The sequence below is a fragment of the Xenopus laevis genome, chromosome 8S (genome assembly GCF_017654675.1).
Source record: "Xenopus laevis strain J_2021 chromosome 8S, Xenopus_laevis_v10.1, whole genome shotgun sequence".
NCBI lineage: Eukaryota > Metazoa > Chordata > Amphibia > Anura > Pipidae > Xenopus > Xenopus laevis.
Window position 1 is genome coordinate 79,577,545 of NC_054386.1, and position 16,212 is coordinate 79,593,756.

General features: G+C 37.9%; 1 protein-coding gene across 3 annotated transcripts; it reads left to right on the forward strand.

Annotated features, from left to right (window-relative positions):
- The first annotated feature begins 310 nt into the window (after window positions 1–310).
- On the forward strand, window positions 311–15,998 carry MGC53786 (RNA-binding protein Nova-1-like). Of its 3 annotated transcripts, XM_041574072.1 has the most exons (5): window positions 311–405; window positions 801–976; window positions 8,742–8,888; window positions 12,144–12,310; window positions 12,868–15,998. In XM_041574072.1, exons 2-5 carry the CDS (start codon window positions 829–831, stop codon window positions 13,708–13,710), a joined length of 1,305 nt encoding a protein of 434 aa, XP_041430006.1. In that variant the 5' UTR covers window positions 311–405; window positions 801–828; the 3' UTR covers window positions 13,711–15,998.
- Window positions 15,999–16,212: the final 214 nt, after the last annotated feature.

Here is a 16,212-nt window from a genome sequence, read left to right on the forward strand (position 1 = left end):
TTATTTTCAGTTTATTAGTAAATATCTATAAAAGAAAAAACAGCAGCTACATTACATAATGTATAAACGAATATGTCATAAAGCATTTTACCTTTTAGTGCCTGTGCTCAGACTGAAAACAATCTGTTTAAATACCCTTCAGCATCTTTGGAGTGCATTTTTTAATCAATACACTTGCCTTTTCAGCCATGTCCTTAGAATAAAGCATGGTTGTCTTAGCCAATCGGTGCAGAGGGTGTGTGCAGAAATAGCAGCTTGTGGCCAATTGAAATGCGGAGTAGGCTGAGTTCCAGGCTGCATGACGTCACCCTATTCAGTCTGCCCCTTTTCTCCTGAGAAGCTATGTTAATTTGCAACCTGCATTAAAAGTCCTAGAGGGATATAATTCATTGGATTAGTTTAGAGGTGAAAGCAGTGACCCCAAAACTTTCTTGACACCTTCCCCAATTTCTACTGGACAAGCCACAATTGAAACCTTTTTTTCACTGTAATCCACCCCCCCCCCTTCTATCCTTTCCCTTCTTTCCTACAGCCCAAATCCTTACACATCCCATTTCCTTCCTCCCTTTGTATTTTTACCATCCCTGATATTTTTTTCGTCCCTACAGTGGGGGAGGGCGATATTAAGAGAGTAAATAGCAATAAGGCTAACTGGGAGGGTATCCACTACAAACACGAGGTTTTTTAGCCACAAAAGCACCACAATCTGCAGTCTCTGCTTTAATTAATGGGATTTTGAGACCCCCACCCCCACCACCTCCTCCCTCTGTTCAGTCTTCGTCTTTCTCTTTCTTTCTCAGTGTGACAGTCACAGCCTTCAGGGACATAATGGCTGGGGGATCTCTACAACAGAATGCTCCTTACCCACCATCACAGCAACAATCCCCACAGATGGAGACAGAAGCTACTGATTCGAGAAAACGGCCATTAGAAACCCCAACAGAGGCTACAAGCACCAAGAGGTCCAACACGGCAGGTTAGTTTGGGGTGTAGACAGCTGATACGTCCATAATATAATGGGAAGGTTAAAAATCCTGGCTACTCAGGAACTGGAACAATACTGTACAGTATCTATAGATCTGCAGAATGATTATGAGCTGACAACTACTGCAGACGATGAAAAAAAATGCTTCAATCTCGATCAATTTCAAACGCATCAGTGCAACGTGATTATGATTACCATGCACATAATATTGTCTACAATAACTGACACTATTGATGTATTTTGATAAAAGTATGTGCAGCAGGATATTGCTTGATCACTATAGAAATGTTCCTGATATTTCAGTAGACCATAGGCTTTTAGTCCTTAATAACAACATGCAGTTTTTTTGTGTGTAAGTGCAAATTTAAACAGGGAATTTGTATTGGTTTGAGGATACTGTATGTTTTGTTGCCTTTTGTATTGTCAAAAAAGATGTTTTTAAAATGTATACTTCCTATCCTCTCTTAGCCTTTCAAGGGCTGTAATATTATAACCTTTTGCTTACAAGAAGGGCAAATGCAACACTGGCCTTCGGTCATTGAATAGAACAAGAAGCCCAGCCTATTGTCTAGTGTAGCTGAATTGTAAAATCATGTGATGCCCACATCTTCATAACAATGGCAAATTCTTATCAAGCCATAAAATTTTAGGGTGCATGCGTTTATTTCCTTATCATTACAACACACTTCCATTAAGTGTTTTAACTGCATTTCATAATTTGACAGTTTTAGGGAATTTTAAGCTTAGGGGGGTGGGGTATGTATGTGTGTGTGAAAATATACTGGGTACATTAGGTACATCTTTTAATGTGACTATAATGTCATATGCCCTGAATATTTTAGGCTTAGATATTTTGCAAACATGTTTACAGACTTTGAAGCCTATAGTAATCACAGAAAATAAGTGCTGCATAACTTACTGGGATGTATAAATAAATGATAATAATCAGTTGTTCAATATCTACAGTTTTTATCATGCAAGAGAACTTGTGTCAGTCTTAAGGTGCTTTGTCTGTTAAGTATATCCAATACAGGATGTAGTAATATGTATGATTTCTTACTATTAAAAACTATATTATTTGTCCTTGGGGTTTATGATAAATTGATGATTTTAGAGAGCACATAGGGGCGTAACTACAGAGGAAGCAGACCCTGCTGTTGCAGGGGAGCCCTGGAGCGTAGGGGGCCCCGTGAGGCCCTAATTAATGAGCAATTTCAATATTTCATAATAGAATAGGTCAGCTTACTAAAGTTTTGGGGTCCTAAGTTGAATTTGCTGTGGGGCCCAGTAACATCTAGTTATGCTGAGAGCACACTCAGGCTGGAGTTGCAATTCAGATTAATGTACAACTATATAAAATGCTTAAAATAGTTTTGATGCTTAAGGCACCCAGATTTTAAAATGGGCCAGAAACCTTTAAAAGATCTGGAAGAGCCAAGTACTAAGCATTTGGAACAAGATATTACACCCAGTGTTAGCTGTTCTTATTGTTAAGTAGCCAGTTTTGGATGAGCACCTTGGAACAATGATCTGCTGTGATGAAGGCCTAAGCCTTAGCCCCGTACCACCATCATTACTCCACTAACTACAATAAGCATCCCTTAGGAGGCTTTCCAGGACTCTTCTTCAGTGCAAAATCACCCTAACAATGGCTTCAATTCATATACCTGACTTGAGTCTGCGTTGTGGATAATCATTTGCCTCTCCATGTCATATATAAGTAAAGTGCATGTACTTCAAAGGAAGTAATTATCCAGTGTCGGACTGGCCCACAGGGATACCAGGAAAACTCCTGGTGGGCCCAGGTTTCAGTGGGCCTCTTGCTTCTGACCATTTGGCCTATTCAATGGTCATTCCCTATTTCTTTATGGGAACTTACTAATGGAAGAATAGAGTATAGTTTTTAGAGAAAAGAAACTAGGAGAATAAAGAGGTTGAGTGAGGAGAGGAGGAATAATAGTTTGGAAAGTGGGCCCTCAGCCTAAGGTTTTCTGGTGGGCCCCTGGCATTCCAGTCCGACACTGTAATTATCCAGAGAAAAGCCACTTCAGTAGCACTTAGGCCTAGATTGTTTTATAAAGCCTTTTGAAGGGGAGGAATTAAACTGGGTGTAATGGCATGGTCATCTTTACTGAAAACAATATTGGCCTTCCTATACCCATCAACCTTCCTCCCTATTAATAACATTGCCATTAATTTCCATTTTTATTATCCAGTGGCAACCCTAGGTGTTAAGTATATATTTCAGAGGAGAGGGTTTGAGTCTAAAGAAAAGGAAGCAAAGTACTATGTATCTGTAGGGGACACAATAGTAGTTTTGTGTTTTAAGGTTGTAAGAAAAATTGGGGATAGATGAATATGTTTAAAAATGTAGCATAGCTAAAAAGTTTTACAGTGTTACGCCTGAGGAGAGGGTTATGACCTGAAATACACCCTGTATCACCTACCTAAAATAATGAAGCTTTTTGCCATCACTTTATCACTATACACAGGAGTAGTAATTTAATATTTACTTTGTTGGCTATATATGTGGAGGGTAGCTAGCCTTGTTGTTCTACATTTTAAGCACTAAGGCTAGGGCCAGAAGATGCATATCATTGCGGATTCTCTGCAGGTGGAGAATCCGCTGAATTGCTGCTGTCTTCCGAACTGCGGGCAGATTTTCGGTGCAAAATGCAAAATGTTTGGCCCAGGTCATAGTGAGCCCTGATCAATAATAAATCTCCCTTCCATTGCTACCCTGCTTAACTATGCTGGCATCCCTTGTTCAGATTTAGCTCTTCTATTTCAATCTTTTTTAGTGTCAAATGGCCAGGACAGGTTTCCTCTGTCTCGCAAGTACATTTAGGGGCAGACTTATGTGGTATAAAAATGGTGGAATACTTTGCCACACATTGCAGTGTAAAAAACACCTTAAAATTGAGTCATTTTTTATGCTCTTTTTTTTCTTTGAACATCTTCTGCCAGAACTTACTTACAAAGGTCTGAAGCAGTGTAAAATAATGGCAGAAAAACTGGCGGTCACATGGTATAAAATAAAACTCAGCTAGACAAATTTGCCATTTAGTTTACACAGCTTTTTACACAGCAAATTTTGTTTTACACAACATAATAAATAAATCCCTTGGTGTACCAAGGATACTAAGCACCAGTTACACCACCCTAAACCTAGGAAATGGGATCAGTGCAGAGGAGCTAGACAAGGACAGGGACAGGTTCAAAGATAAGAAGTTATAGGGTTGGGGTGCCAAAGAAATAACTTCTTTAACAAAATATTACAGAAAAGGAGAAAAAAGGCATTTTTAGACAGATGGGGAGACGGTATAACATTTTTATGAAAGTATCACCAGAGTTTTCACTTTTTTGTTATATTACAGTAGCAGCAAAGATTCTGATTATTATTCTTAAGAATAACTCTTCTTCTTGGTATATAAAGAACAAAGAAAAACTAGGCCCCATAGTGAATCTCTCTATTTCCCTCTGTCCATCACTGATGATCAAGTGGAAGGTTAGAGGAATGATTGTGTTTTATTCTCTTTTTTAGGTAATTTCCCTTTGTACAATTAACTATTAAAGTGGACCTGTCACCCAGACATAAAAATCTGTATAATAAAAGTCCTTTTCAAATTAAACATGAAATCCAATTTCTATTTTTTTATTAAAGCATTCATAGCTGTTGTAAACTCTTTTAAAAATCTCAGCTGTCAATCAAATATTGTCTGCCACTCCTCTATGCCATGGGCATAGAGGGGGGGCAGACAATTACTTTCACATTCCATTCAGCACATCCTAGATGTCATTGCTCTCCACATATTCCCCTGTTCTCTTAACCATTTAATTGTGTAGCCAGAGCATGGGGATGGACATCGGGTCCCCCATTCTGGTGCAGAAGCAAGATTCTGAGATGATACAAGGCTTGTCTTAATAACAGTGTGCACAAAATGGCTGCTGCCTGCTTGTTATAATTATGAATTCCCAGACTGAAGGAAACAAGATTCAAATAATTTATATAGTGTAATTAAAGTTCATTTCGCTTGACTAATGTGATAAAATAGGATTTTGAATTATTTTTTTGGGTGACGGGTCCCCTTTAACTATTCCTTATCTATTTTGAGAACACAAGCTGTGCAGAGGGAAGGAGTGGGATCCGCACTAACTGAATAGACTCTACAAAGTACTAAGACTAATTATACAAAAACACATAAATAAGAGAAGGTGTGTACATAATGGGGGCATTTACACCAGAAGTACAAGAACATTAAGGATTACATTAGTGTGCCCCTTGTTGCTTATGCACTTCTGCCTTGGGAAATCAGACACAAGATGCACAGCCCAGTGTTGGAGGGTGCTCCAGTCCGTAACTTGCATGAATGTCATATCCATCCCCGTATAAACAATGCAGGAATGTAATTTTCACTTCTTGGCACAGTGCACAAACAGTGCACAAACTGTACAAGCAACAAAACTGCACAGGCAGAACTTTTGCATACATTGCATGTATATGCAATTTTGAGGGTAAAAAAAAAAGACATGCAATGGTAAGGGAAAAGTATAGATCAACCTTGTGCCTTTGCACACTGTGCCTAGTGCCTGAACCTAGCTGTTCACCCATAATAAACAAGGGCAACAATAAATTTCTATTTGAGTATGCAAACTATTTGCTCCAGTGCAAGGATAACTACTATTTGCACTCAAGGCACAACCTTCTTGTGCGCTCACATATTGGCAACCCTCCTCCATGTGGGGCTACATACCAACTGCTGCTGTCCTGTCCCCCTAGCCCCTACCAGTGCTTATTGCTCCTGCTTCTCTCCTCTCACCTGAATCCCCACCAATCCATTCCCCAATATAGCATCCTAACACTAGATGTGGTCCTGCTTTGCACCATAGTTAGGATATGTTTGATTTTGTTAATATTGATATTTTTTCTAAATAAAAAAGGAATAAATAGGGGCAGATTTACTAAAGGGCGAAGTGGTTGTCGCTAGCGAAAATTTGCCAGAAATCTCATCCGCAGGGACATCGGCAATTTACTAACAGGCGTAGATGACAATTCGCTATCGAAAGAGACTGTTGCTAGCGCATTTTCGCGCCATATAGGCAGGCGCATTTTCGCTCAAGCGAACGAATGTTACCTCTTTCAACAGAGTTTCCTTCCCGACCTTAGACTTGGTGAACCGATAAAACAAAGCTACATTCTCCTCAATCTTATGTCAGTGACATCATATCCTGTATGCCAGAAAGTCATAAAAGTTGTAAAAAACATTGACATCTTTTCTTTCCTAAAGTCCTGAAAGTCCTAAATATTAAAGATTTATGTGTTAATTTTTTTAAACAATTTGAGGGGCATGCCACATTTGTTTTAGGGTGGGCTCATGTATAAGGAATTAGAGGATCTCTGCATTCTTTATTTTGCTTTGTTGAATATGTGTAATAATAAGTGGCCACTCTAATAAACATGTCTATACAACCTGTATTCAAATTGACCTAAGTGTAAGAGTACTAATGAAGTTATGCTAGGCAGAATTCAACGCTAGCGGGGGAAAAAATACGACCCTGTTTGTAATACTCTTATGACTAAAAAACAGTGATGAATTATAATATGAACTATTAGGGCAGTTGCCTGGGGTCTCCCAGCCCCAAATATTGCTGGATCAGCTTTTAAGTTAACATATTGCCAAGAGTCAATTACAAATATGGCTGCATTGGATCCCATTTGTTATCTGGGGAGCAAAAGAATCCCAATCTTGCATAAATCATTAGTTCAAGAATAAATCACATCTGCCCATTTACCAGTGAGAGTTCTCTTGTGCTATACAATTTATGTTATTGAATGGTCCAGTGAATCTGCAGAATAATACCTCAGCCTCTGCTTTCATGTAATTTTTTCTGTTACGTTTCACAACAAAGGGAATGCTGCAATCCAATAAAATAATACCACCAGAAGCAGCCTATAATAATTTATAATATCCTTATAATTTACAAGAGGGGGTACTTTATTCACTATATATATATATATATATATATACACAATAGGAAAGATTATACATTTCAGGAATCAATTACTAACATTCCCACCGCTAGAGCACTGTCCTGTTATTAGCAGCTACCTTCTTATTCAGCTTCTTTCCAGCCTTTGGCAGCCAAAAACATATTGCAATGTTATATGTTATGTTACATATTTTTTTTTGTTAGGTTCTCTCCTGTTTATATTATAGTTTCTCATTTAGACCACTGCTTTGTTGCTATGGTAACTTGGACCGCAACAACCAGATGCTGTTGAAATTCCTGGTGTGCTGCTGAACATCAAATGGTATATAAATAATTTAAAAAAACAAAAATGAAGACTAGTTGCTAATTTTATAAAAATATCACTGTATATATCATACTGAAAGATGAATACACTTTAAGGAACTGTTCAACTAGAACTATTATAGGGATAAAACGTTTACTTATATATGAGAACAGTATGTAATGTGAAAAACTAATATTGTCCTGGAAAATATAGTTACTTCCGAAAATACTAGGACTGCACAGGAAAGTGGATTTCCTGGTACCCATGACTTATTTCTAGTTCATTTCGGCCCAAAACAAAGGGAATAACAGACCTTTCTTGCTTCATGGCAGGAATTCTATATAAATGAATTTATGGTTGGAGGAAAACAACCCCACGCTGCTGCCTGGAAAGGTTATTTTCTGCTTTAGCTGTGAGAGAATATACATTATGATAATAGATCTTACTGAGGCAGCCACAAGGGGTCCTTAGAAAAGAGACAAGAAGGCTGTGTCAGAAACTGTTGACCAGTGGAGTTTTTCAACTAACATGAGTGGTGATGAGTGAATATTTTCACCAGGCATGGATTTGTGGCAAATTTCTGTATTTCACTATCTGCCAATGTTTTGGCGAAATTGCGGCAAAGAAGTCTCAGAGACAAAAAAAGTAGTGAGAGAAAAAGTCTAACGCGTTTCATGTCTCTCGTGTCCTAATAAATGTTTTTGTTGATTTTTTTTTTTTTTTTGAAAACTCATTTTGTTTTTTTGCTTCATATACAGTATATGCACTCACAGACTGGGGTGCACAGTGAGATCTTTCTCCTTCTTCATTATTCATTTTCATTACTGAACTATTATATACTCTGGTAGTGCCTATATCTTAATTGACGTTTTGCAACTTTTCATTTTTTGAGACAAAAAAGTCGCTATTCCAAAAAAATGATCATTTGGATAAAAAAGTCTCAAAAACAAAAAAGTGACAAATACATAAATTGCTAAAAGAAACTTTTAATGAAGTATATTTCTACCATATATGTATAATCATATAGTAAGGTAGGTACTAACCCATTTATACTAAGTCTAGTTTTCAGAAAACTTGGGTTATGATAATTACATTATGGTGTGATGTTGTTGTTCATTCATGTGTCAGTACCATATACATTTGCATGTATCATACATGGCAGTATACACATATTGGATGAAAATGTTATTCCTACATAGACACAGCAGGGACAAAATACATGTAATCATGGGGAACATTGTAGTAACTAATAACTCACCTTTGTGTTTAGAGGAGTAGGAGGTACTTCTGAATGGACCTTAAATCAGTATGTTTTAATCTTCTATATCTGTGTACCACATATAGGAAGTCTAGTCTTTTGTCACAGATGGCAAACTTAAAGTGATAATTTATTTGGCAGAATTTCTGTTTTTGTGCTTGCATGGTTAGAAACAATAATAACACTGCTTTTATTTTACCCAGCAGAGGATGGTGAGTTGTTCCTGAAAGTGCTCATCCCAAGCTATGCAGCTGGTTCCATTATTGGGAAAGGGGGTCAGACAATTGTCCAGCTGCAGCGAGAGACAGGAGCTACAATCAAATTGTCAAAGTCCAAGGACTTTTACCCAGGTTAGAAGATTGGCAACAATACTTGGGACTGTGATATTACTTTGTTTCTTAGTGATGCAAACTTTAGAATATAACAGTTACAAAAGTAACGTGATTACAATGCTTATGTTAACATGGTAGCCGTTCCTAAAAGGAACAGTAAAATCAAGAAATTAAACTGTTTTAAATGAATGACAATATAATGTACTGTTGCCCTCTACTGGTAAAATTGGAGTGTTTTTGGTAGGGATGCACCGAATTCGGCCTTTTTCAGCAGGATTCGGATTCCTTCTGCCCGGCCGAACCGAATTCGAATCCTATTTTGCATATGCAAATTAGGGTTGGGGGGAATTGCGGGAATTGCGGGACTTTTTGTCACAAAACAAGGAAGTAAACATTTTTACCCCTCCCACCCCTAATCTGCATATGCGAATTTGGTTCGGTATTCAATCTAATCTTTCGCAAAGGATTTGGGGGTTCGGCTGAATCCAAAATAGTGGATTCGGTGCATCCCTAGTTTTTGCGATAGAAGCACAACTAAAGATTATATAAAAAAGCTGCTGTGTAGCGATGGAGGCAGCCATTCAAGCACAGGATACACAGTAGATAACAGATAAGTACTACTATAGTTTATATAAACAAGCTGCTGTGTAGCCATAGGGGCAGCCATTCAAGCACAGGATACACAGTAGATAACAGATAAGTACTACTATAGTTTATATAAACAAGCTGCTGTGTAGCCATAGGGCTTTGACAAAGCTCGCTGAGCGAGCGAAACGCGTGTCAGGCGCCTCTCACTAATTTTAGCTCAATTAGGCAGGGAGTTAATTTGCTGCAATTTAAGTTACTTGCGCCGCAACATACCTCACCGCAGACCCGACAGTATCACTGGGGGTGCACCAAGGGTGGGTGGCTTAATGGCACCATAGTGGCTGTATTTTAGCAACGCCGATAACGGAATCTTTTAAGACAGGTTCTTGCACCTTATATTTCCTGTCGCATGAGGGTGTTTTCGGCTAATGTTTGGGACGGATAGAAATAATGCCCACAGTTCGTTTCGATCTGATCAATGATCGCATCCTATATAATTTTTGCATTTACTAGTGAATTAACACTTTGGGGAATTGAGTGCTACCACTATTGCCATTTGCCACAATCTATAGAACTTAATTTAGCTTATCTCCATGATGATGCTTTTTATATGATCCTATCAGTTGGAATACCATCAATCTTTAAGCATCTGGGGCAGACTACTGAATCCAGCAAATAATGCGCGCCTCCTTTTTTGTAATTTTAATCATTTTTGATTTTTCACCTTTGGGTTATTTTAATACGTACGAATAAAGGTTAAGTTTTACCTCCTTTGGTATGGGATTTATGGAATAATAAATGGGTTGGTGCAATGTTTGGGTCATTCTTTTCTCTCCACTGAATATTTAGCCATAGGGGCAGCCATTCAAGCACAGGATACACAGTAGATAAAAGATAAGTACTACTATAGTTTATATAAACAAGGTGCTGTGTAGCCATAGGGGCAGCCATTCAAGCACAGGATACACAGCAGGTAACAGTTAAGTCCTGAAGAATCCCATTGTATACTATAGAGCTTATCTGTTATCTGCTGTGTATCCTGTCTCCTTTTTAAGCTTTGAATGGCTGCCCCAATGGCTACACAGAAGCTTGTTTATATAAACTATAGTAGAGTTTCTGAAGCAGACACACCATATGTACCAGTTCAAGGCTACAGTACATTATATTTTCATTATTTTAAAACACTTTAGTTTTATGGTGTTACTGTTCCTTTAATTGTCACTTAACTAAATAGCTGTCTTTAGGACCTTTATTCTTCTAAGGTTAGGAAATGCAATCCACACCATAACTAATGCCAGATGGGGCTAAAAAATCACCTTGCTGAAATACGTAGGTCAAGAATCAGTCCCTATGCTGGCATTAGAATCCTGTCCTGCCTACATGGCTGATTTTGGCACAAGAATGCAAAATCTTGTGTTGCTTCGCTAAAATCAGCCTCTGTTATAGGATGGACTGGGCTAATATTTCAGTACCGCACTGACTCAGATAGCAGGTGCTGACAATATTTTATGCACAGCTGAAATCAAGTTCAAGTGGAAATAATATATTCTCATTGGGGCTTGGAAGTTTACAGCCATAGAAATACATCTTGCTGTTGAGGCTGCTAACTGCTAATACATGTTTGCAGATCCCCTGCAGTGTGCACCTTGAGTAACAGTTTCCATAGATACTATTTACTGCCAGACAGGCTTGGCAGGATTGTGTAGGCCTCTTTGTTACTATGGAGACCACTTTGCCACAAAGGTTCTTTAAGGCATCAGCCTGAGCCATTCTGGGCTCAGATTGTCATGGAAACAGATTAGTGCTATTCAAATTTGGTAGAAAACACAACCCTGCTTTGTCACTCAGACTGACTAGTCATTGCTGATATCGAAGAATTATTAATAACAAACAGTTCAATACAGAATATAGATCGATGATAGATAGATAATAGATAGATAGATAGATAGATAGATGATAGATATTAGTGGGCAGCAAAAAGCCACCTTTGGTAACTTTAAGAGCCAAATTTCTGGATTTTAAACCAGAAATCCCGCTCTGCATTAGCAATGTGCCCCCCCCAGCCCCATTGACCATCTGTCGCTAAAGTTTTATGTGGGGAGCAGAAGAGGAGGGCAGCAGCAGCCCCAAAAATGGCGCTGTAACAATATCATGTCCCTGGAAATGTTTCTGCTTTTTGAAAATGAATGACTTCAAACTTGCATTTAGATATTCCTATAAAGAAAGATTATTTTATAGTATTTATTTTCATATTAAGTCAGGGGTGCTTAAAACACAATATTATGAAATATCCTTTTGGCATGTCAACTATAGCAAGATTGTCAAATAGAAGCAGCTTTAAGTGCTATCAGTGTTACATCCAACTTGAGGGTCTCTCTTTTGAATTGATAACAAATATGAATATATTATGACAGCTTTTGCCAGTGAGTAATATGCAGGAAGAAGCCTATCACATGCACACAAACATACTAAGAGCTTTCCACCAAAACACTCATTAAATGGGAAGCAACACTTTGCTTGGCCTCTAATTGGCCTTTAATTGTGGGTAAAAACATTGCATGGTGGGTAAAACAATGTGGCCAGTTGCATCTGAAATTGCACTTTGCACCCTGTACTTGCATTAGAATTACCCTTTATAGCTCCTTGCACATACCATTATAGCTCTGACTCCTTCTTTTGCCTTAGGAACAACTGAACGTGTATGCCTGGTGCAAGGGTCAGCAGAAGCCCTGCTTTCTGTGCACAACTTCATTGCAGAGAAGGTGCGTGAGGTACCACAAGGTGCAACTAAAAATGACATGGGAGCTCTTCTGCCTCCTCAAACAACCATCAATGCAGAGCGTGCAAAACAGGTTGGTATCATGTAAAACAACTTAAAAAAAATAGAGCTTTAAAGCTAACAAAGAAAGAAATATCATATAGTAGCACTCTTTCAGTTGATGAAAATGAAAGGTCTGCTACAGGGGAACAGAAAAATATTTTTGCAAAAGTGCCTGTTCCCCAGCCACTAGATGAAAAGACCAATTTTAAGCATTTCTGTACTGTGGGTTCTAGACCACTTTGCCCATTATTAAAATTGCCCTGAGTTGATGCTTTAGTGGCTGCCTTTCTCCCTAACACAGGAAAAAACATTACTTTTATTTTATGTAATTTCCATTTGTAGACAGCAGCTTCTTGCTTTAGCAAAAAGTCCTGATCAACTCATGTCAAGGACCAGATTGAGTTCTATGAAAACACTTCACATCATTAACATGATGATTTTACTGAGGTATATAATGACATGTGGAATTAAATTAGGGGATACTTTTCTCATAACATTAAATCTGTCTCAAAGTATCTTATTGAGTACAAAGTATATTCAAAGTTCAGCTTGTAAATCATCTTTTATTTTGTACTATCTTCTCTGCAGGCAAAACTTATTGTTCCAAACACAACCGCAGGACTTATTATTGGCAAGGGAGGTGCCACTGTCCGCAACATTATGGAGGAATCAGGAGCCTGGGTTCAGCTCTCCCAAAAGCCTGCGGGACCCAATCTCCATGAGCGAGTGGTGACAGTGAGTGGAGAGCCTAATCAAGTCCAGAAGGCAATATGCAGTATTATCCACAAATCCCGTGAAGACCCACCACAAGGAACCACCCACCTTAACATAAGTTACATCAACACACAGGGTCCAGTAGCCAACTCAAACCCCACTGGCTCACCTTACGCTGGTGGAACAGCAGAGCCAGTGCTTACTCCCTTTTCACCAGCTCCACCAGCTCCACCAGCCATCACAGGAGGAGACCTACTAGCCATTTCTTCTGCCCTTAATACTCTAGCCAGCTATGGTTATAGTACAGGGATGGGCTACAATCCTCTAGTAGGAGGAGTCCATCCAGCTGCAGTTAATCTTCTTGCTTCTTACACAGGGGAAACTGGTCCAGCTTTGGGACTGGGAGGGGGAGGGATACTTTTGGAGAAGATGGGGGCTGAAAGTCTGGCAGGTAAAGAGACCCTGGAGATGGCTGTTCCAGAGACACTAGTAGGTGCAATCTTGGGAAAGGGTGGCAAGACTTTGGTTGAATACCAGGAGCTAACAGGAGCTCGCATTCAAATTTCCAAAAAAGGAGAATTTGTACCAGGGACAAGAAGTCGAAAGGTGACCATCACAGGGCCTCCAGGGGCTACACAGGCAGCACAATATTTAATTGGTCAGAGGGTGGCCTATGAGCAAGGGGTGAGGTGCAGCAATCCCCAAAAGGTTGGGTAGAATTATATTTAGTTTGACAGGAGAGAATGTTGAGTGTGAGGGTGATGGCAATGCTGGGTCTGAAAGCTGCAAGAACTTGCAATGTGAAATAAAAGGCCAGATTATTAAATGGTTCTGTGTAGGTTGTAGATGTGTATGTTTACATGTCTGTGTGAGTGTGGATGTGTGTGTGTTGAGCCATACACATTCAATGACAGACTGGCTGGTTAATCGCATGGCACTATTTAAGGTTACTCAGCTTGGCTCCTTCATGCAAAAGTAATTTTTTTACCCAAAAATGTGAACTTTTTGATTTTAAAACAGAAAAGGAATGCAGATGGGTTTTGTACAAAAAATATGTTGAAAGTCGTAATAAAAACTGTGTGCCACATATAAACTGATAGTTTAGAATAGCAATATGCCAGACACAGGGGAACATGGCTTTAGTACATATGTGTACAAATGGTAACATGGTATTCTCTTCTCCCAATCTAACTGATTTTGCATAAAGTGAACAAGGGTGTCCACTGAAATTGTGGGTTTAATTAGTAAAGAATTAGTAAAGAAGTAAGACATTTTGTGTGTTTCTTTTAGCAGCCAAATTGATATTTAGATCAAACATGTACTGTATGTCTATTTGTTTTTCTAAAGCTGGTAGTTTGCCACAGATTTAAGATCATTTGTTCAGTAACAGCACTGGCACAGATGGCATTTAGGATTTGCCCTTTAACTAACAACTAGTGACTGTTAAAAACACATTAGTATAGTATTGGACCTGTTATCCAAAATGCTCTGTACGTGGGATTTTTTGGATAATGGATCTTTCTGTAATTTGGATATTTATAGTCTGCTAGACTCCTATATAGTAAAGCTGGGTAAACCTATTTACCATTCTGTGCCTGTCTGGTCCCTATTGTATTATATCATAATATATACTATAATATTCTAAGTACAAAATTATCCTTTACACCATTTCCTGTTCCCAGAAAATTGTGCCAAAATAATGTTTAACATAATACGTAGTGCCAAAACATAGAATTATCTGCATTAACATGATCTCCAGGATTTAGATAGGATACAGATTTTGTCTTTCATTTTACTTGTGTAATGCAATACATCCATAACTGTGGGGGTTTTGAAATGTTAAATTTAAATTCCAGTGTGTCTAACCAAGCTTTTACTTGATAACAAAACCTCACAAAAAAAGAAATAATCATGATGTAAAAAAAAGTGTTTTGGGGTATAGTTACAGCCAAAATGTTAAAATATACATAACTGATGCTTTATAAAATATTCTAGGTAAAATGTTTGGACAATACTCAGGTCTGCCTGGTTTGACAGCACATATAATACCATAATCTGTAATGATACTTAGTAAAAGCTACCCAAACAATGCCACTCCTAACCAAACTGTATTCCTCTGTAGGAGTAGAGCAAGCTGATTGTATATTGAATGTGCCAAACTCTCTTTGCTTTATAAAGGTTCAGATACCTATGAACAATGTGGCATGTGTAATTACACACATATATATATATATATATATATATATATATATATATATATATATATATATATATATATATTCTCTCTTTTTGTATAGGCAGAGTATGTATCTATATTACATGTATGTATGCAGGTGTGTGTGTGTGTGTATGTATATATATATATATTATATAAATGTGCACACTCACATACATAAACATGCAACATTTATTCAAATATATGAACATTGCTATACCTGTAGAGAAAAGCAAATAGTGAAATATACAATATTTCTTATAAATATTTTTTCTCTATTATCACACACCCTGTGAGTGTACGCAGAATATTGCAAACAAAAAAAAAACTTGTAATTAAGCCAGTTGGGGTCAAATTATGTAAAATTATATACCTGTACTGTAAATTAGAGGCACTCCTCAGGGTTATACATACATACTGTGTGAGTATCTAACACACACTGAGACATCTCGTAATTAAATGCACAAGCTAATAGACACACAGAGCAGGAATCGAATAAGTTATACTATATTTTGAAACGTATGTATACACAGAATGTATGAAAACACATGTTGGATTTATAGGCACCTTCACAACTATTTATACACATGTGTTGTATGCTTGTATACAAACACACTGTAATTCATGCTAGTTCCTTGACAGAATTACTTGCAGATAAGCCATCACTGGACAAGAAAAATGAGTAAAATATTAATGTATGAATTGGACCAGCAATTTTTTAATTTTCCGCTTACTGAAGACAGCTCTGTGAATATGTAGCTGATTATAAATATTTGACTGATTATAAACATTTCTATATCGGTGTCATTGTTTTCTGATTGTCTGAAGTTCTATATTTCACACGGTAAAGTATGGAATAAGAAGATAAACAGGCATGAACACAAATTAAGAGGTTTCTTGCATCACATAACTATTGAAAGATTCAGAAGGGTGGAAAATAGTGATGGGCGTATTTATACCGCTTAGATTCTCCACGAAATTTGCGAAACTTGAATTTCGACGCC